The sequence below is a fragment of the Chiloscyllium plagiosum genome, chromosome 7 (assembly GCF_004010195.1).
Source record: "Chiloscyllium plagiosum isolate BGI_BamShark_2017 chromosome 7, ASM401019v2, whole genome shotgun sequence".
Taxonomy (NCBI): Eukaryota; Metazoa; Chordata; class Chondrichthyes; order Orectolobiformes; family Hemiscylliidae; genus Chiloscyllium; species Chiloscyllium plagiosum.
The window spans coordinates 108907424-108929973 of NC_057716.1; the positions used below are offsets into that span (position 1 = coordinate 108907424).

Below are 22550 nucleotides of genomic sequence, written 5' to 3' on the forward strand. Positions count from 1 at the left end.
TGGAATGTGCTGCCTGTGGGAGTGGTAGAGTCAGAATCATTGGCGACCTTTAAGCGGCAATTGGATAGGTACATTGATGGGTGCTTAAGCTAGGACAAATGTTCGGCACAACATCGTGGGCCGAAGGGCCTGTTCTGTGCTGTATTATTCTATGTTCTATGTTCTATACTAAACTGGACAAGCTGTGAGAAGGATGCAAAAAGGTTTCAAAAGGACTTTGACAGCTTCATTGAATATGTTAGACAATAGAATAGAATGTGAATAACTTTGTTAGAAAAAGAAACCCAGAAAGACAGTATATTTTTAAAGTGGTGACAGTTTGGGGAGTGCAATTGCATAAGATCGTTTGGGTGTCCTTGTTCATAACTCACTAAAAGCTTGCCTACAGGTGCACTCAGCAATGAAAAGGGCAAATGGTGTATTGGCCCTCATTTCAAGGAGGCAAAAGTGAGGACTGCAGATGCTGGAGATCAGAGTCTAGATTAGAGTGGTGCTGGAGAAGCACAGCAGGTCAGGCAGCATCCGAGGAGCAGGAAAATCGATGTTTCGGGCAAAAGCCCTTCAGCATTCCTGTCGATTTTCCTGCTCCTCCGATGCTGCCCAACCTGCTGTGCTTTTCCAGCACCACTGTAATCTTGACCCTTATTTGAAGGAGCTCTAGGAACAGGAGTAAAGACCCTTGTAGATGAGGCCAGTGCGGTTGATGCAGTTTTCACCATGAGTTTTGATAAGGTTCTACTGAGAGACTGATAGCACGGTTAAGAGCCCATAGGGATCCAAGGAAAGTTTCCCAACTGGATCCACAGTTGGCTGAGTGGCAGGAAGTAGAGGGTGATAATTGAGGGAGTGATCGTTCAACTGGAAGTCTGTGTCCAGTGGGGATGCACAAGGGTGAGTTGGGGTCTTTGCTGTCAGTGATTTATATAAATCAGTTAGACACGAATGTAGGAGGGTTGATCAGAAAGTTCATGTATGATGTGAAAATTGGTGGGGGTGGTAAATAGTGAGGAAGAAAACCTTAGATTACAGAAGGATATAGACAGGCTAGTCAGTGGCAAATGGAATTTACTCCATATAAATGTGAGGTGATGTACTTGAACAGGATAAACAAGACAAAAGAATACATGACGAGAAGTAGGGCCCTGGGAAGCACTGAGGATCAGAGGGACCTTGGTGTCTGTGTATAAAATGGTTAAGAAGATATGTGGTGTACTGCCTTTATTAACCAAGGCACAGGTTTAAGAGAGAGAGATTATGCTGGAACTGTGTAAAACACGGTTAGGCTGCAGCTGGAGTATTATGTGCATTTCTGGAAACCACATTATAGGAAGGATATGATAGCACTGGAGAGGATGCAGGAGAGACTTACTGGGATGGTGCATGGTCTGGAGAGTTTTAGTTACGAAGACAGACCGGACACTCTGGGGTTGTTTTGTTTGGAGAGACGACACTGAGAAAGGCCATGTTTCAGCTGTATAAAATTATAGGGAGTGCAGACAGGGTGGTGAGAGAACCCCTATAAGACCCATGGAAAGTCACTAATTAATCTCCCTATGGAGCTTGTTGAGTATGAGTTCCCCTGGTAATAGACAATGGCTTCCCCAGATGGAACTTGAGCCCTCACCTGAAACCTTTTAAAAAACAGAGCCATGGAATTGTCTCCACGGGTGTTTTTACTGGTGGTGGTTGATGGTGGGAAGGTTACTCACTTTTGAGTAGGTAACACTATTGGGTAGAAAGAAGGGGGGAAAAAAAAGCAGATGATGTGCGGGGGGAGATCTTGTGGCACAGTGGTAGTGTCCTCTGAATCAGCAGGCCCAGGTTCAAGTCCCTCCTGCTTTATCGATGTGTGATAACATTACTTGAGCTGGTTACATAGAAAATAAACAGGTGAAAAACAAAGTTGGATTCTGGGGCGGGCGGGGGAGGAGTGCTCATGTGGTGCAGTGGTAGTATCCCTCCCTTTAGAACATAGAACAATACAGCGCAGAACAGGTCCTTCAGCCCTCGATATTGCGCCAACCTGTGAACTAATCTAAGCCCATCCCCCTACATTATCCCATCATCATCCATTTGCTTATCTGAGGATTGTTTAAATCTCCCTCATGTGGCTGAGTTAATGACATTGGGAGGTAGGGCATTCCACGCCCTTACCACTCTCTGAGTAAAGAACCTGCTCTGACATCTGTCTTAAATCTATCACCCCTCAATTTGTAATTATGCCCCCTCGTACACGCTGACATCATCATCCTAGGAAAAAGACTTTCACTGTCTACCCTATCTAATCCTCTGATCAGCCTGTATGTCTCTATCAAATCCCCTCTTAGCCTTCTTCTTTCCAATGAAAACAGGTTCAAGTCTCTCAGCCTTTCCTCATAAGACCTTCCCTCCAGACCAGACAACATCCTGGTAAATCTCCTCTGCACCTTTTCCAATGCTTCCACATCCTTCCCAAAATATGGCGACCAGAATTGTACACAATATTCCAAGTGTGACCGCATCAGTGTTGTATAGTAACAGCATGATATTGCAGCTCCGGAACTCAATCCCTCTATCAATGAAACCTAACACACCGTATGCCTTCTTAACAGCACTATCCACCTGGGTGGCAACTTTCAGGGATCTATGTACATGGACTCCAAGATCCCTCTGCACATCCACACTACTAAGAATCTTTCCATTGACCCAGTACTCTGCCTTCCTGTTATTCTTCCCAAAGTGTATCACCTCACATTTAGCTGCAGTGAACTCCATTTGCCCCCCTCAGCCCAATTCTGCAGTTTATCCAAGTCCCCCTGCAGCTGTAACATTCTTCCAAACTGTCCACTACTCTACCGACTTTAGTGTCGTCTGCAAATTTACTAACCCATCCACCTATGCCTGCGTCTAACTCATTTATAAAAATTACAAACAGCAGTGGTCCCAAAACAGATCCTTGTGACACATCACTAGTAACCGGACTCCAGGCTGAATATTTTCCATCAACCACCAGTCACTGCCTTCTTTCAGAAAGCCAGTTTCTAATCCAAACTGCTAAATCACCCTCAATTCCATACCTCTGCATTTTCTCCAACAGGTAAAAACAATGATTACAGATGCTAGAAACCAGATTCTGGATTAGTGGTGCTGGAAAAACACAGCAGTTCAGGCAGCATCCGAGGATCAGTGATTTTACTGCTCCTCGGATGCTGCCTGAACTGCTGTGCTTTTCCAGCACCACTAATCCAGAATTTTCTCCAACAGCATACCATGTGGAACCTTATCAAAGGCTTTACTGAAGTCCATGTATACCACGTCAGCTGCCCTACCCTCATCTACATGCTTGGTCACCTTCTCAAAAACTCAGTGAGGTTTGTGAGATACGACCTGCCCTTGACGAAACCATGTTGACTATCTGAAATCAAATTGTTGCTTGCTAGATGATTATAAATCTTATCTCTTATAATCCTTTCCAAAACCTTTCCTACAACAGAAGTTAGGCTCACTGGTCTATAATTACCTGGGTCATCTCTACTGCCCTTCTTGAACAAGGGCACAACATTTGCAATCCTCCAGTCCTCTGGTACTAAACCTGCAGGTAGTGACGACTCAAATATCAAAGCCAAAGGCTCTGCTATCTCCTCACTAGCTTCCCAGAGAATCCTCGGATAAATCCTATCTGGCCCAGGGGACTTGTCTACTTTCACTCCTTCTACAATTGAGAACACCTCTTCATAATTACCTTCAATCCTTTCTAGTCTAATATCTTGTATCTCATTCTTCTCCTCTCCAACATCTTTTCCTGAGTGAAAACCGATGAGAAATGTTCTTTTAGCACCTCTCCGATCTCTACAGGGTCCACACTCAACTTCCCACTTCTGTCTTTGACTGGTCCTATTCCTATCCTAGTCATCCTTTTATTCCTCACATACCTATAGAAAGCTTTAGGGTTCTCCTTTATTCTATTTGCTAAAGACTGCTCGTGTCCTCTCTTTGCTCTTCTTAACTCTCTCTTTGCTCTTCTTAACTCTCTCTTTAAATCCTTCCTCGCTGATCTGTAACTCTCCATCGTCTCATCTGAACCATCTCGTCTCATCAACACATTAGCCTCCCTCTTCCACTTAACAAGAAATGCAATTTCTGTAGTAAACCACGGTTCCCTTACCTTATCACTTCCTCCCTGCCTGACAGGGATATACCTATCAAGGACACGCAATATCTGTTCCTTAAACAAGCTTCACATTTCCATTGTCTGCATCCCTGCATTTTGCTATCCAATTCTATGCATCCTAATTCTTGCCTAATAACATTATAATTGCCTTTGCCCCATCGATAACTCTTGACCAGTCGCATGTACCTATCCCTTTCTATCGCTAAACTAAACGTAACTAGTTATGGTCACTCTCTCCAAAGTGCTCACCTACAACTGAAATCAAACACCTGGCCTGGTTCATTACCAAGCACCAGATCCAGTGTGGCCTCCCCTCTTGTTGGCCCTTCGACATACTGTGTCAGGAAACCCTCCTGTACACATTGGACACAAACTGATCCAACCGACGTACTAGAGTTACAGCATTTCGAGTCAATGTTGGGGAAGTTAAAGCCCCCCATAATGACCACCCTGTTCCTTTCGCTCCTACCCAGAATAATTTTGCTAATCCTCTCTTCCACCTCCCTGGAACTCTGCGGAGACCTGTAAAAAACTCCAAGCAGTGTGACCTCTCCTGTCCTGTTTTTATCCTCAGCCCACACTACTTCAGTAGACAAGTCCTCATCAAAAGTTCTCTCAGCCACCATTATACTATCCTTGACTAACAAGGCCATGCCTCTCCCTCTTTTACCGCCTTGCCTGTTCTTGATGAAAGATCTAAACACTGGAACCTGCAACATCAATTCCTCACCCTGCTCTATCCATGTCTTTGAGTCAGGTGGTCTGGGTTCAAGTCCCATCTGTTCTAGAGGTGTGTAATGACATCACTGTGCGAGTTGGTTGGAAAATAGGTTTTAAAAACGCAGACCCACAAGTAGTGGCTCTATTTTCAACAAAACCTGGGCTTCCTGAGTTATTGCAGGCAGAAGCCTCTCTTCTTGGTTGAGGGGTCAATGACAAGAGGATGTAGAGTTAAGAGAGAAGAGGTTTATTCGGGATGTGAGTAGAGTCGTGGGAATCTGGAACGTTCTCTAAAGATTGGGAAAGGCATTAACCCTCATAAAACTGAAGAAGGATTTAGATGTGCACTTGAGATGCCAAGGTAGACAAGGCTTTGGGAAAAGGAGAATGGGATTGGAATAGTTAAGTGGTTGTTTTTGACTGGCACAGACTGGTTGGCTAAAGGGGCCTGTTTCTGAGCTGTGTATCTTAATAATGAGACAAACCCAATTCTTTAAGAACAGTTGCCGCGAGGGTAGTAGAGGAAAGATTAATATAGACTTTTACTCATTTTGTCTACCAATTGAAATATAATTTGATCAGGGTTCTAACTTTAGGTGTAAAGATTTCCAAGAGATCATTGACACTTTGGTAAAGTCAGTTGCCATCACTGCATCCCATCCACAAACACAGAGCTTTGGTGAGATCCCGAAACAATGAATCAACTGTCACAACTACCAGAGTATTGGAATAAAGGATTCAGTTTCTTACTATTTCCTACCAGAGATTCCCTAAATGAATCTGCTGGATTTAGTCCATTTGGATTGGTTTATGGTCATGAGAGAAGTTCCTAAATGAGAAAGGCAAATCCTCAATGTTGGATTACATCTCCATGTTTCTAAGCTCACTGGAGCACATAAGCTATTACAGGAACATTTAAAAGACTCAAAGGCAAAAATGAAGGAATGTGTGGATAAACATCGAGAATGTTTCATGTGGGCGAAAAATTATTGGTATAGTCACCTTTACAAGGTGAACCTTTTAAAGCAACTTTAGATAGTGGGGTTAGTCAGTGAATTATCTGAAAAATACAAAAGCAGAAATTGTTAGAAAAAACACACCAGTTCTGAAGAAGGGTCACTGACCCTTAAATGATAACTCTGCTTTCTCTCCACAGATGTTGCCAGATCTACTGAAATTTTCTAGCAACTTTTATTTTTGTTTCTGATTTCCAGCATCCACAGTTCTTTACTTTTTTTAATCTGATGAATGCTAATTGGTTTTGTTATATAAACATGCTGTAAAAATATTATCATAGGAAAGAGGATAAGGAAGGAACAAGTGTGTCAGCTGGTGAGAGCAGTGGAGGATGGCAGAGACAAACAGTGTGAGCTAGGATGACAGGTAGACAATTCTCAAGTGAAACGCCAACAAGACGACTCACAAACACACAAATACTGAGACAGTTAGACACTCGCCTCATATTTTGAGGAAGGATAATAGGAGGATCTTGTAAGATTACTGAGAGAATGTGAGGTAATCTGCTGTAATACCTTGGAAGAGTCTCATACACCTGATACATATTAGTTCAACGTGGTGTGGACATGGGAGAGCCAGGATCAATAAAACAACATCCTTACTGATTGTAGAAATAACAAGTTCAGTTATATCTTGCACAAAAAATGCAGGACAACTTGAACAGTCTACCAATTACACCCCATCAGTCTACTTTGTATTATCAGTAAAGTGATGGAAGGTCATCAACAGAGCTATCAAGCAGCACCTGCTCAGCAATAACCTACTCAATAATGCCCAGTTTGGGTTCCCCCAGGGCCATTCAGCCCCTGATCTCCTTACAGCCTTGGTGGTTTGGAAGGATATGGGCCAGGAGCAGGCAGGTTGGACTAGTTTAGTTTGGGATTCTGTTTGTCATGGTGTACTTGGACTGAAGCCACACACATGTTTCTGTGCTGTATGACTCTATGACTGTGGACAAAAGAGCTGAATTCCAGAGGGGAGGGGAGAAGGACAGTCCTTGACATCAAGGCTGCATTTGATCGAGTGTGACATCAAGGAGCCCCAGAAAAACTGAATCAGTGGGTATCAGGGGGCAAAGTCTCCAATGTTTAGAGTCATACCTGACACATAGGAAGATGGTTGTGGTTGTTGGAGGTCAGTCATCTCAGCTCCAGATATCTCTGCAGGAGTTCCTCAGGATAATGTGCTGGGCCCAATCATCTTCAGCTGCTTCATCAATGACCTTCCCTCCATCAGAAGGTCAGAAGTGGGGATGGTCCCCGATGATTACACAATGTTCAGCACCATTCACCACCTCTCAGGTACTGAAGCAGTCCATGTTCAAATGCAACAAGATCTGGACAATATCCAGGCTTAGGGCAGACAAGTGGCAAGTAACATTCATGTCACACCAAGTGCCAGGCTGTGACCATCACCAATCCCATGACATTCAATGGTTTTATCATCATTGAATCCCCCACTATCAATATTCTGGGGGTTACCATTCACCAGAAACTGAACTAGACTCTGCATTGAAATACTGTAGCTACAAGAGCAGGTCAGAGACTTAGGAATACTGCAGCAATTCTGCTCCTGAGTCCTCAAATACTGTCCATCATCTACAAGGCACAAGTCAGGAGTGTGATGGAATACTCCCCACTTGCCCTGGATGGGGGCAGCTCCAACAACACTCAAGAAGCTCAACACCATTCAGGACAAAGCAGCTGCTTGATTGGTACCACATCAACAAATATCCACTCCCTCCACTACCCACGTTCAGTAGCAGCAGTGTGTATTATCTACAAGATATTACTCTGCAGAAATTAACCAGTTCTTAGTACCTTCCAAATCCAGTGGCCAAGGACAAGGGCAGCAGGTACACTTCAAGTTCCGCTCCAAGCCCATTACCATCCTGACTTGGAAATATATCACCGTTCCTTCACTGTCGCTGGGACAAAATCCTGGAATTCCCTCCCTAAGGGCATTGTGGGTCTACCACAGCACATGGACAGCAGTGGTTCAAGAAGGCAGCTCACCCCCACCTTCTCAAGGGGCAACTAGGGACGGGGAGTAAATACTGGGCACAGCCAGTGACACCCATGTCCCATGAATGAAAATGAAAAAATGTAGAAACAGAGATTCAGGAAACACACTTGATTGAACCTCATTAGAGCAGCTAGAGTTCACCAATAATGTCCTAAACTGGATGGATCAACTTGACTCTTTATGGATTATAGAAAGGTGAATGTGGTCACGAAAGCCAGTTGATAACCAGTTCCATGGTTGGAAGACTGCATTGACAGAGTTGGCAACATTAGGGTGAGAGAAATATCTACTTTGTTACACCAAATGGGTTATACCAATCTCAGCTGATGTCATTTGGCTTAAAGAATGCCTTTGCTACATTCTAGAGGCTTACAAATCAAGTCCTGGCTGGGTTTCGTAAATGCATAGTGTATTTGATTGGTGCTGTGGTGTATTAGTAACATATGGAAGGTACATGTGAGACCAGTAATTGATCTGTTTAAGCATTTGCAAAAGCTAGATAACTAACTTGGGACATACTGTAGGACAAGGATAGGTGATACCAAGGCAGCCAGAGCGGAGGCTCTAGTAGAATACTCTGTTGCTTAGTCTAAATGAGAAATCATGACATTTTTAGGAATGTGTTGTTTTTACAGGTTGTTTGTGGACATTTTCAATGGTATCTTTAATGAATGTGTTAAAAAAAAAAACAAGTAAAGGTGGTGTGGTCAGCAGGTTGCCAGGCAGCCTTTGAGAAACTGAAGACAATCTGAATGAATTAACCAGTGTAGTCATCCCTGGGTTTTCCAGACATTTCAAAATAGGAATCGGTTCTAGCAACCTGGCGGTGCCAGTTGTCTTGTTACTGGGTGAGGAATCGGGAATACAGAAGCCAATGGGGTGTTTCTTAAAAAAAACTGAAGGAACTAATCCAGTGTCAGAAGAAATACTTTACCATGGGGGAAAAGAGATTTTGGGATTGTTGTTGGCTCTTCAACAATTCAGACAGACATAAAACAATGAAACACTAATTTACACTGAGCATAGTCCACTAGCCGTCACTGAAATGTTTAAAACTTGGAATGCAAGAATATTTAGATGGAGTCTGTGTTGCAACCATTTGATATAAAGATTATTCACATTGCTGAGAAAGATAACGTAATTGCAGAGTCATTATCTCAAATGTAAAATGTTGGAATAAGTTTTAGGTTTCAGAAATGCTAAGACTGTGTAAAGGTACAATTTGAGAGGAAGAACAAGAAAAGAGTGTACATCTTATGTTTTGATCTTTATGGATCATGTGTTGTATTGCAATACACATAGTAAATGATATTACTCTTCTTTTAACGATGGAGGTATGTAAAGAGTGTGGGCTGAAACAAGAGAGAGTGGTTTTAAAGCCATTGTTTTAAAGGATTGCTCCAAGTTTTGAGTATTAACCTCCAACTTATGGTAAGGATCATGTAAACAAGTGTTTGAACAAGCAGTAAGTGAAATGGTCACAGGTGCACTGGGGTTGAGGCGTTCTGCTACAAGAAACGATTTGTCTCTGGACTAGTGACCAGTTATTGATGCCTTTTGTCTGTCAACAACTTTGGTTCTTCGGTAATTGAAGAGCTTGGGGCTAGGAATGAGATTGGGAGAAGTGTTTAATGTCCATCTGCATAGGAGCTGTCCCACTGTTCTCTGCAGTCAAAACCTATTTTAAACCTGAAGAAAACAGCATGGCTTTGTGAGGAGGAAATCATGCCTCACAAATCTGTTAGAGTTCTTTGATGAAGTGACCAGGAAGGTTGATGAGAGGTGGGCGGTATGGATTTCAGTAAGGCCTTCGATAAGGTTCCACATGATAGGCTGCTCTGGAAGGTTACGTCACATGGAATCCAGGGCAAGCTGGCAAATTGGATATACAATTGGCTTGATGGTAGGAAGCAGAGGGCAATAGTGGAAGGATGCTTGTTGGACTGGAGGCCTGTGACTAGTGGTGTGCCTCAGAGATCGGTGCTGCGCTGTTGCTGTTTGTTATCTATATCAATGATTTGGATGAGAATGTACAAGGCATGATTAGTAAGTTTGCTGATGACACTAAAGTAGTCGGTATCGTGGACAGTGAGGAAGGTTCTCAGAAATTGCAGCAGGACCTTGATTAGCTGGGGGGGGGGGGTTGGCCAAGAAAAGGCAAATGGAGTTTAATGTAGATAAGGGTGAGATCTTCCATTTTGGAAAGTCAAATCAAGGCAGGAGTTTCATGGTGAATGGTAGGGCCTTAAGGAGTGCAGTGGAACAGAGCGACATTGGAGTTAGGTGCACAGTTCTCTGAAAGTGGAGTCACAGGTAGACAGGAGAATGAAGAAGGCTTTTGGCACACTGGCCTTCATCAGGTCATTGAGTATAGAAGTTGGAAAGTTATATTGCAATTGTACAGGACGTTGATGAGGCTGGACTTGGAGTATTGTGTTCAGTTTTGGTCACCTTGCTATAGGAAGGATGTTATTAAACTGGAAAGAGTGCAGAAGAAATTTAGGAACCGTGGTCCTTGCTTTCTGTCAACCTGCATCAGGAGGTCAAGTAAATTGGGGAATTCTGTATTCTTATTTTAAGATCTTTTGTGATGATATCAGAAATGGCAGAGCTTGATTTCCAGTGGCGTTACCCATGAGTCCTGACACACACCATCTGTGGAGTTCATGCAGCCTACACTTACGGTGATAGAATTGGCAGACTTTTTAGGCCATTCATGGGCCAACACTTAGAGCCAATCACAAATTGCTTTTGAGAAGGTATCGGTGAGCTGCCTTCCTGAACTGTTGAAAGTCCTTGGAGTGTGATTGAGAGTTGATCCTGCAGGTGGTGGTGTTCCTAGAAATTTGTTGCCCTTGGTCCTTCTAGACATTAGTGGATCCAGGTTTGGAAGGAGCCACCGAAGAAACCTTAGTGAATTCAGCAATTTATAGAATGATATTGAATAGAATACCTACAGTATGGAGACAGGCCCTTTGGCCCAACAAGTCCACACCAACCCTCCAAACAGTAACCCACCCAGAACCATTCCCCTACTGCTCTACATTTACCCCTGACTAATGCCCCTAACCTACACATCCCTGAACACGAAGGATAATTTAGCATGGCCAGTTCACGTAACCTGCACATCTTTGGATTGTGGGAAGAAACCAGAACATCCGGAGGAAACCCCCACACACACACACAGGTGGGGAGAATGTGAAAACTCCACACAGACAGTTGCCCAAAGCTGGAATCAAACCCAGGTCCCTAACCACTGAGCCACCGTGCTGCCCTGAGGTGTTTGAGGTGTTTCTGTCTGAATTGATGTAATTTGTGTTTATTGGCTGCATGTTCATGGTATTCCTGATGGATTTTGTAGGACTTTGAATGAGGTCCCACATGGCAGAAATGGAAATGCTGGGTTCCAAGATTGGCTCTGAGACAGGAAGCAAAGAGTAATAGACAATAGGTGTTTTTTGTGGCTTTTGGCGATTACCTGCTGGTTCTACTGGACCATCAGATGCTCTAACCAGGTAGATCCAGATGTGGGAAGGTGAGATGTGCAACAGATAGAGACAACATAAAACTAGAGTGGACTAGGGCAATGGGATTGATAACAGAGACAGACATGACTGACCTGGTAAAGAGGAAGAGAGTGAGGATTGCTGATGTCTCCGACTCCCTGCATCCTGTTTTTATGTTTCAGTATTACGGGTTTATGCTGTATCGTACACAACTGCCTCACGCTGTTGAGAAAGCCCTTCCCTTGAAACCAGAGTTGAATGGAATGCATGATCGAGGGTATGTCCTGGTTAATGGGGTGAGTGAACGATGACTATTTGTCACTTTAAGGCTTGAGTGCACTTGGTTATTAGCAGTGATCAGTGGGTGAGAGATGTTCCCTGTCTATATTGCAGATATATCAGGGTGTGTTAGAGCGTGACAATGTCTATGTATTAAACATCACTGGCAGTAAAGGTGACTTACTGGACATTGTGGTAGAGAACATGGGCCGCATCAACTTTGGAAGCTGTCTGCTGGACCTCAAGGTAAAAGTGTTTTTTTTAAATTCAGGTACAGGATGGGGGTGTTGGTGGCTGGTCCAACATTTGTTGCCTGTCCTTAGTTACCCTCCAAAAGGTGACAGTGAGCTGCCTTCTTGAATCGCTGCAGCCTGTCTGGTGAGGAGACCCCCCCCAAGTATCTTTAAGGAGTTCCAGGATTTTGACCCAGTGACTCTGGTTCTCTGGGGTGGGGTGGTGGTGGTGGGGGGGGGGGGGGGGGAGTACTCTGATCTGGAGGCAGGTTTGGTCTCCATGTACACACCATCAGACCATACAGGGGTGAAGGACAGGATATGTTTTGAAGGCTTGTTGGTTTATCAACTCCTTCCCCTTAAAAAGGCAGGCTGACTCTTCCTGGACCACTCACTCCCCATTAGTGTCTGAATGGGGCCTGAATTCCAGTAACAGGGGCTATCACAGCAAGTCTACTGTTTCTGAAATAAAAATAAATTGCTCAGAAGAGTCACATTGGATTTGAAATGTTGACTCTATTTCTCTTGCACAGACACTGCCACACCCTGCAGAATTTCTCCAGCACTGGTTTTTATTTCATACCTCCAGAATCCACTGTTTTTTTGCTCTGATTTCATTGTTTCTGAGTAAGGCTCACAGGAAAAGGGAGCCATGGTTCAGTGAGTGGGAGTCCTGGGGGATTTCTCATCTCCATCGTCTTTATACAAAGACAGAACCCTACTCAAAACATGTCACTGGTCTTCGTGTGGAGCTCAGTCCCATGCTGGACAGGAGTGGACAACTGTGCTTGTGCTGAAAATAGTCTCTTCTTGCTCTTGGTATTGTACCAGACAGGAAATAACTCCTGTAGTCGGTGGAAGCTGCACTGAGACTCTATCATTTTGAGAAGTCTAGGTTGAACTCATCCCCTCTCTTTTCCTACACAGGGCCTCGTAAGAAACGTTACACTTGCTTCCACTATCCTCACCGACTGGTCCATGTTCCCCTTGGCGATAGATGATGTCATTAAGAATGGCTGGCCACATTCTGGACAACAGGAAGATGTGAACTCAGTGGCTCAGGGCCCTGCTTTCTATTATGGGACCTTTCAGTCAGCAAAGGCTCATGACACTTATGTCAGGCTGCAAGGCTGGGCAAAGGTGAGGAGAAAAGACCCTGCCCCTTTTCCTGCACCCACAGCGATTGCAGACATGTTTATGGGATGTTGGCATGATCCAGAAGGTGAATGGATGAGGGTAATAAGTGAGAGGGGGTGATGGTGTGTGTATCTGCTAATTCTCTGATCATCTTTCAGGGTCAGATCTGGATCAATGGTTTTAATGTGGGGCGTTACTGGCCAGAGAGAGGACCCCAAGAGACTCTGTATGTGCCCAAGAACATTCTGAATGTAAACTCCCTGAACAAAGTGACGGTGCTGGAATTGGAGCGAGGTCCTGCCAAACCTTCAGTTGTATTTCAGGATCATGCAATCTTGACCTCAAAGGGCTAGGAGAGAGGAGCAATATATTGCTATTTATGTCATACTGCTGCAGGCTCCCAATCTGTTTCATTAAGGCAACAGTGGATCGGTGTCCTGCTGCCATTATTTACAGGTGCTATATACACACTCATTTAAACAAAGACACAGGAGCCATTAAAATAATCAATTAATTAAACTAACGCTTGGAGCAGCATACAGCAATGAGAAGGGATGGTCTTGAGTCCGAAGGGGTACAAAATGAAGGTGCCAATTCCATTCTGCACTCTGTGAAGGGTTCAAGTGTAGCCAGCTGGTCACAGCTCTCTCTGGGATGCAGCAGGCATGCAGATGGTGAGAGCCTGATCTTGTCCTTCCATGCAGGCGTCACAGGGCATTGAGATGGAGCAGAACCTATTCACCTCTACAACAATGTCACCACAACTAAGATGACCATCGATCAGGACAGACCTTGGATTGTACTAGAGTCCCATTGTCTTGGCCAAGAGACCGGTTGGACAGTGAGACTGCGGGGAGGTGGCTGATGTTGAGGGATCCTGGTTTATCACTGGGAGTTCCCAGGACTCCCTCCTCTGCATTCCTCTCAGGAGAAGTATTAAGATCATTGCAAACCAATCACAAAGACTGCATCATGTGATTTCCTTTGTATTGTACGAGCTTCAGTAAATAACCAGCATTATGGAGGCAACATTATTGTAATAAAGTTGGATTTGTACAGCATCGTTTAGAACCTACAAATGTCCCAACGTAATTTACAGCGACTGCAGTCAGTGTTGTAAAGGCAGAAACAGCAATATAAACACACACACATCAACTGTTTCAGTGCCTGATGAATAAGTATTGGCCAAGACACCAGAGAGAACTCCCCCTCCTCATCATGGTTGTGCCCATGAAATCCTTTCCATCCAGCCAGCCCGCAACAAAACAGAGCATAGGGCAACACCTGCTGGAATTGTGTCAGTGTGTGCAGGACAGCTTCTTAGGTGACTCTGTTACTTTTGCTATTGGCCCACAACCAGTTTTATATATATATTTCTGGTACATGAAGGACAGGAATGAGTGTTGAGCCTAGTGAGAAACTGTAAATCCTCCTGTACTTCAGCACCTCAGTAGGAAAGGAGCAAAGTGGGAGAGAAGAGATCAGGGTCAAAAGTGGAACCAATTGGGCTGACAATTGGCAAATAACATTTGGGTTAGGCAATGACCAAGACCAATGAGAGACAATCTGACCACTGCCCCTTGACATTCAGCAGTGTGACCATCACTGAAATCCCCCACTGTCAACATCCTGGGGATTATTATTGACCAGAAACACAACTGCACTCGCTATATGAACACAGTGGATACAAGAGCAGAGGCTGGGAATCCTGCTAGGAAAACCCACCACCTGACTCCCCAAAGTCTATCCACCATCTACAAGGCAGAAGTCATTTGCCCTGGATGGGTGCAGATCCAATAACACTCAAGAAGCTTGACACCATGCAGGACAAAGCAGCCGCTTGTTTGGCACCACATCTCCACTCCCTCCACCACCCACAAATATCCACTCCCTCCACCACCCACGCTCAGTAGCAGCAGTGTGTACCATCTACAAGATGCCCTGCAGAAATTTACCAAAGATCCTTAGACCTCCCAAACCCATGACTACTTCCATCCAGAAGGACAAGGGCAGCAGATAAATGGGAACACCACCCCCTGAAAATTCACCTCCAAGCCACTCCATCCTGACTTGGAAATATATCGCCGTTCCTTCAGTGTCGCTGGGTCAGAATCTTGGAATTCCCTAACAAAGGGCATTGGGGGCTACCCACAGCACATGGACTGCAGCGGTTCAAGAAGGCAGCTCACCCCTAGAAACGAATGCTGGCCGAGCCAGGAATACTTGCATCAAATGAGTGCATAAAATACAGGTCTGTAAAGGCACAAGGGAACAGCTTTGTTTAAGGGGGAAAGGAGCATGTTGAGATCAGTCCATACAACAATACCAGCTGCAGATAATTTCTAATCCACAGTGAGCACAAAGTGTATGCTGACCCTAGCTCACCAGTAGGTTTAAAGAAGGAGTATTCCACAGATGTGTTTTGATGTCACAAGGAATTAAGGGCTACGGGGAGAATGCGGGTAAGTGGAGTTGAAATGCCCATCAGCCATGATTGAATGGCGGAGTGGACTCGATGGGCCGAATGGCCTTACTTCTGCTCCTATGTCTTATGGATAGCAGAGAGAATCTCCAATTTATGAATGTCCTACTTACAGGGATGTAATTTTAGATCCAACATACAAACATTTCCTGTACTTAAACGATTGTTTCATATTATCCTGCATTGTGTCCTGACTTGCATACAAATCAACTTGGAAACAGACTCAAGAATGGAACTGGTTCACAAACTGGGGATTGCTTCTACACAGATCGGATCAGGGAGCTGACTGTAAATGTGCTCCTTGGCTTGTGAAACAGACTGGAGAAATGTTTATTAGTATATCTCAGAACAGAAACATCACACTGATCCCCATAACAAGACCTTTATTGAATGCAGAATTACCACAGACTCCATGTAAAAACCCATCATTCAGCATACAGACACAGAGACTCCTGATGAGACTCAAGGAGGCCACTTTCAGAGGAAGAGGAAACCTCATTCGAAAACACTTCCTTTCTCGACTCTCACTGTCAAAGCACTTGCTGCTGGTGTTGTCACTGAGAAGCTGTAGCTTGGATGAAGGTGTGACAGATAGACACTGTGACAGGAGTCAAACTGTTCCCTGGATTAGGAAGGGTGATCATTGCACTGGATGAAATCTGCTCTTTGTCCATTCCAGTGACTGAGATCGGCACTGCCCTATTCCTCAGGGAACAGTGACTGAAGAAAGAACCGGTGAGATCCATTAAAACTGGCCACGGCCTTGCCCATTTTATGCAATGGGATTGATACAACAACTTATGCAGAACACCTTGGCAAAGATCACGGTTGATGTGACAGCCCGACAGAACAAAGTTTCACTCCCCTGGTCATTGAGAAACAGAGTCTGGAAGGAGAAAGCCCCATTCCCTGCAGTCAGTGCTTCCTGTAGCCTTCTGCTTTGTAGGGCACTTTGGCAGTCTATAAGTTACATATCAATGCTCCATCATACACGGTAGCAGTGCAGTAATCAGTTCCCAGTAATTCTCTCACACTCGCTGCTGCTTCCTGTGCTCCTGTAGGCAGTGGGTGGTGCAGAACTTGTATTCGAGATATTCAAAGGGAACTCTGCCCAGCAGAGATTCTCCACAAAGCCAGCAGCGGCTATGCAGACGAAAAGACAACAATGCAGTCATAAGCATGAAGGAGAACAAACTCAGTATATCACAAGAACAATAGATTTACTCGGATGTTGCCTGGTATAGAGGGAAGGTCTTACAAGGAAAGGCTGAGGGACTTGAGGCTGTTTTCGTTGGAGAGAAGAAAGTTGAGAGGTGACTTAATAGAGACATATAAGATAATCAGAGGGTTAGGTAGGTTGGACAGTGAAAGTCTTTTTCCTCAGATGGTGATGGCGAGCACGAGGTGGCATAGCTTTAAATTGAGGGGTGATAGATATTGGACAGATGTCAGAGGTAGCTTCTTCCCTCAGACAATAGTACGGGTGTGGAACGCACTGCCTGTAAAGTAGTAGACTCGCCAACTTTAAGGGCATTTAAATGGCCATTGGATAGACATATGGACGAGAATGGAATAGTGTCGGATAGATGGGCTTCAGATTGGTTCCACAGGTCGGCACAACATTGAGGGCCGAAGGGCCTGTACTGTGCTGTAACGTTCTATGTTCTAATAGTGCAATTCACAAGCATCAACCCTCACTTTTGATCAATGGCTCTTGCAATACATTGGAATCAGGGTGGTGGGGGAGAATAGCAGATACCGAGCAGTGAGTCACAGACTGGAATCTAATTCAGGGACTTGGGCTGGTTTACATTTAGAATAAGAGATACCTGGGAGTGAGTTACAGACCGCAATCGAATTGAGGGGTCCAGGGTGGTTTATATATAGAATAATAGATACCTCGCAGAGAGTTACTCTGGCATTGTAACACTCCCACAACACGGACCCTCCGACAGCGCGGCGCTCCCACAGCACTGACCCTCCGACAGCGCGGCGCTCCCTCAGCACTGACCCTCCGACAGCGCGGCGCTCCCTCAGCACGGACCCTCCGACAGTGCGGGGCTCCCTCAGCACGGACCCTTCGACAGTGCGGGGCTCCCTCAGCACGGACCCTCTGACAGTGCGGCGCTCCCTCAGTACCTACCTTCTGACAGTGCGTTGCTTGTCTTTAACATGACAGTAGTGTGGTTCCCATTACCTGATAGTATTCGTTGTGTTGTTTTCCACCTGCTGGGCGAAGCGTTTCTCAGCAGCCAGTGCACGCTGGAAAATAGAGAGTGGGATCCTGAGTCACGCAGTCCCCACAATAATCCTCTCCCTCACCTTCACTCACATGACCGGCTTTACGAGGCCCATGGGAGCAAAAAGCTCCCATGGTGATTGTCAGAAATATCGTGCCCACTGATTTTGAACGTTAAGTACCATTTTGTCAACACGCTTACAATTTAGAGTTTCAGAGATGTACAGCATGGAAACAGACCATTCGGCCCGACACGTCCAGGCCGACCAGATATTCTAAATTAGTCCAGCCCCATTTGCCAGCATTTGGCCTATACCCCTCTAACTCTTCCTAATTCATGTCTCCATCCAGATGCCTTTTAAATGTTGTAATTGTACCAGCCTCCACCACTTCCTCTGGCAGCTCAATCCATACACGTACCACCCTGTGCGTGAAAATGTTGCCCTTACCCCTTAGTCGCTTTTAAATCTTCCTCTCTCACCCTAAACCTATGACTTCTAGTTTTGGACTCCCCTACCCTGGGGAAAATACCTTGTCTATTTATCCTATCCATGCCCCGTATGATTTTATAAACCTCTATAAGGTCACCCCTCAGCCTCCCATGCTCCAGGGAAAACAGCCCCAGCTTGTTCAGCCTCTCCCTATAGCTCAAATCCTCCAACCCTGGCAACATCCTTGTAAATCTTTTCTGAATCCTTTCAAGTTTCACAACATCTTTCCTATAGCAGGGAGACCAGAATTGAATGCAATATTTCAAAAGTGGCCGAACCAACGTCCTGTACAGCCGTAACATGACCTCCCAACTTCTACACTCAATGCACTGACTAATAAAGGACAGCATACCAAACACCTTCTTCACTATCCTATCTACCTGTGACTCAACTTTCAAAGAACTATGAACGTGCACTCCAAGGTCTCTGCTCAACAACACTCCCTAGGACCTTACCATTAAGTGTATAAGTCTTGCCCTGATTTGCATCTCCAAAATGCAGCATCTAACATCTATCTGATCACATCTGCCACTCCTCAACCCACTGGCCAATGTGATCAAGATACCGTGGTACTCTGAGGTAACTTTTTTCACACTCCACTATACTATACTATTAATTTTGGTGTCATGTGCAAACGTATTAGCCATACGTCCTATATTCACAACCAAATTATTTACATAAATGACGAAAAGCAGTATACCCAGCACCGATCCTTGTGGCGCTCCACTGGTCACACACCTCCAGTTTGAAGAGCAAATCTTCACCACCACCCTCTGTCCCCCCGCTCCAAGCAAAGTTTGCATCCAAATGGATACAAATTATTAAACAATTTAAAATGTGATGCTACACCATCATGTCCCTGTCCAATCCCAGGCAGATAGCATGCTCACACCTTCTCTCTCTCACTCATGGCTGCGTATGTCTTCTTCTTGATTTCCTCTTCTTCCAATCTCCTCTTCTGTTCTTTCTGTTCCTTCTCTCTTTGCTTCTTTGCCATTTTCTGTGCTCGCTTTTTCTCGGATTTTTTAATCTCCATTTCAAAGGTTAGTGGTCCAGAAATCTGCCAAAACACAAAAGATGCGAGATGTCTGGGTGCACCTGGATGTAAGGCCCACCCATTGTGGTATAAGGCAACAGCTCATCGCCATCTTCTCAAGGGCAACAACTGATGGCCCATAGAACATTACAGCACAGTACAGGCCCTTCGGCCCGCGATGTTTCACCGACCTGTGGAATCAATCTGAAGCCCATCTAACCTACACTATTCCATTCTCATCCATGTATTTATCCAATGCCCATTTAAATGCCCTTAAAGTTGGCGAGTCTACTGTTACAGGCAGTGCATTCCACACCCCGGCCACTCTCCGAGTAAAGAAACTACCTCTAACGTCTGTCCTATATCTATCACCCCTCAATTTAAAGCTATGTCCCCTCGTGCTGGCCATCACCATCCGAGGAAATAGGCTCTCCCTGTCCACTCTATCTAACCCTCTGATTATCTTATATGTCTCAATTAAGTCGCCTCTCAACCTTCTTCTCTCTAATAAAAACAGCCTCAAGTCCCTCAGCCTTCCCTCCATGCCAGGAAACAGCCTAGTAAATCTCCTCTGAACCCTTTCCAAAGCTTCCACATCCTTCCTATAATGCGGTGACCAGAACTGTATGCAATACTCCAAGTGCAACCGCACCAGAGTTTTGTACAGCTGCAGCATGACCTTATGGCAGGGCTTACCAATAAAAGCTAATACACCGTATGCCTTCTTAACAACCCTATCAACCTGGGTGGCTCGTTTTAGCTCTCTCTTCAGGTCTTTCCTCGCTAACCTGTAACTGTCTAGCGCCCTAACTAAGCCTTTTCACATCTCATCCTAGCATAAGCCTTTTTCTTCCTCTTGACAAGAGATTCAATTTCTTTAATAAACCACGGCTCCTGCGCTATACCACTTCCTCCCTGCCTGACAGGTACATACTTACCAAGGACCCACAGTAGCTGTTCCTTGAATAAGCTCCACATTTCAATTGTGCCCATCCCCTGCAGTTTCCCATCCTATGTATCCTAAATCTTGCCTAATCATCCTTTGGGTGAATTAATAAGAAATAGTTAAAGATGCTTTGAAATTAAATTTTCTTCGAAGATTTTGTGGACATACCTGAAAAGGATTATTTAAAAGATGCAATTGAAAGTTCACTGTGGACATGTGTTTTGCTTCAAAAAAATGGTTGCTTTGAACTCTTATGACTGGATATAGCAGCTTGTTTTGCTATAAATCTTACTAAAACTGGATCAACAGTGACTTGGGGAGAGAATAGAGAACAGTGCAGCTCAGGAACAGGCCCTTTGGTCCACCCAGAATGTGCTGATACAGGCCTTTCTAAACTAAATTGGAGGTGCTGGTGTTGGATTGGGATGGACAAAGTTAAAAATCTCACAGCACCAGGTTACAGTCCAACAGGTTTAATTGGAAGCACTAGCTTTCAGAGCGCTGCTCCTTCATCAGGTAGCAACCTGATCATCACACAGCTGCCTGAAGGAGCAGCGCTCCAAAAGCTAGTGCTTCCGAATAAACCTGTTGGACTGTAACCTGTTGTGTGGTTTTTAATTTTCTAAAGTAAAACCTTTTGCTCCGGTGGTGAAAAACTGCAGCAAGCTTCTGTTCAGAGGGACCTAGGTGTCGTTGTACATGAATCACAAAAAATTGGTTTGCAGGTAATTAAGGAGGCAAATGGAATATTGTCTTTCATTGCGAGAGGGATTGAGTTTATAAAACAGGGAGGTTATGCTGCAGTGAGGCCACCCCTGGAGTACTGTGCACAGTTTTGGTCTACTTACTTGAGAAAGGATATACTGGTACTGGAAGGGGGTACAGAGGGGGTTCACGAGGTTGATTCTGGAGTTGGGAGGTTACAAAGAGACATTGAGTAGATTGGGACTATATGTACTGGAATTTAGAACAGTGTGGTGGGATTTTATTGAAAAATAAAACATTAGGAAGGGAATAGATAAGTCAGTAGCAGGGAGGTTGTTTCCACTGGCAGGTGAAACTAGAACTAGGGGGCATAGCCTCAAAGTAAGGGGGAGCAGGTTTCGGACTGAGCTGAGGAGGAACCTCCACCCAGAGGGTTGTGAATCTGTGGAATTCCCTGCTCAGTGAAGCAGTTGAGGTTACCTTGTTGAATGTTTTTACGGCAGAGATAGATTTTTGACAATAAAGGAATTAAGGTTTTTGGTGAGAGGGCAGGTAAGTGGAGCTGAGTCCATGAAAAGATCAGCCATGATCTAATTGAATGGGAGAGCAGGCTCAATAGGCCGAGTGGCCTACTCCTGGTTCTGATTACGCCAGACCCACTGAGTTTCTTGAGCAATTTCTGTTTTTATTTTAGACTTCTGGCATCTGCAGCTTGCTCTTTCATTTTAATATTCCAGCCTGGCTTGGAACAAGACTGACTGGATATAAACCCTCGGCCTGACCCGCTGTGCTTTTCCAGCACCACTCTAATCTAAACTCTGGATATAATCCCTCCTCATCCAAAATAACCCAATGGGTTGGGCATGTCACTCTACTTTTTAACAAGTGGGAAAGAGGATAACCAGGTAATTACAGACCAGTTAGCCTAAGATCTGTGGTGGGGTAACTGCTAGGAGTTTGTAACGATGGATGGTGTAACTGAACACCTTGAAAATTCTCAATTAATCAGGGAGAGCCAACGTGGATTCATCACAGCTAGGTCATGCCTGACAAACCTCACTAAACCTTTTGAAGACACATTAAAGGTAATGAACAGAGAACAGTACTGCACAGCACAGACCCTTCGGCCTTTGATGTTGTGCTGACCTTTTATCCTACTCTAAGATCAAACTAACCTACATACCCTTCATTGTACTAACATCCATGTGCCTATCCAAGAGTCGCTTAAATGTCCTGGATGTATCTGACTCTACCTCAGATACATCCGGGAATCCTCCCTCTGTCACCCAGATAGCCCTCTACCGTACCACCTCCACTCCCCACTCCACCTTTTCTAAACACACCCTCCCCTCCAAATGCACAAAAGACAGCCCCCCCCCCCCCCTTGTCCTCACCTGCCAGTCCACCAGTTTCTGAATCCAACACACCATCCTTAAACACTTCTGCCAACTCCAACGACCTCCCACCACCAAGAACATCTTCCCCTCCGTACCCCCCTCTGCCTTCCACAAGGACCGTTCCCTTCGCCAGTCCTTGGTTTGTGCCACGCTCCACACCGATACCCCCATTGCACCCCGGTACATT

At 44.8% G+C, this 22550-nt stretch overlaps 2 protein-coding genes across 6 annotated transcripts in view; one reads left to right on the forward strand and one right to left on the reverse strand.

Annotated features, from left to right (window-relative positions):
* LOC122551862 (beta-galactosidase-like) overlaps window positions 1-14142 on the forward strand; it is a 90196-nt gene extending 76054 nt beyond the window's left edge. For all 3 annotated transcript variants that reach the window (XM_043694404.1, XM_043694405.1, XM_043694406.1), the window contains 4 exons: window positions 11601-11714; window positions 11812-11943; window positions 12858-13070; window positions 13226-14142. In XM_043694404.1, coding sequence (XP_043550339.1) covers window positions 11601-11714; window positions 11812-11943; window positions 12858-13070; window positions 13226-13420 — 654 coding nt within the window. In that variant the 3' untranslated portion in view covers window positions 13421-14142. The remainder of the gene's footprint in view (window positions 1-11600; window positions 11715-11811; window positions 11944-12857; window positions 13071-13225) is intronic.
* Window positions 14143-15915: 1773 nt separating this feature from the next.
* The window catches only part of ankzf1 (ankyrin repeat and zinc finger peptidyl tRNA hydrolase 1), a 68721-nt gene continuing 62086 nt past the window's right edge, over window positions 15916-22550 (reverse strand). For all 3 annotated transcript variants that reach the window (XM_043694409.1, XM_043694410.1, XM_043694408.1), the window contains 3 exons: window positions 19172-19339; window positions 17747-17811; window positions 15916-16692 (listed from right to left, as the gene is read on the reverse strand). In XM_043694409.1, coding sequence (XP_043550344.1) covers window positions 16578-16692; window positions 17747-17811; window positions 19172-19339 — 348 coding nt within the window. In that variant the 3' untranslated portion in view covers window positions 15916-16577. The remainder of the gene's footprint in view (window positions 16693-17746; window positions 17812-19171; window positions 19340-22550) is intronic.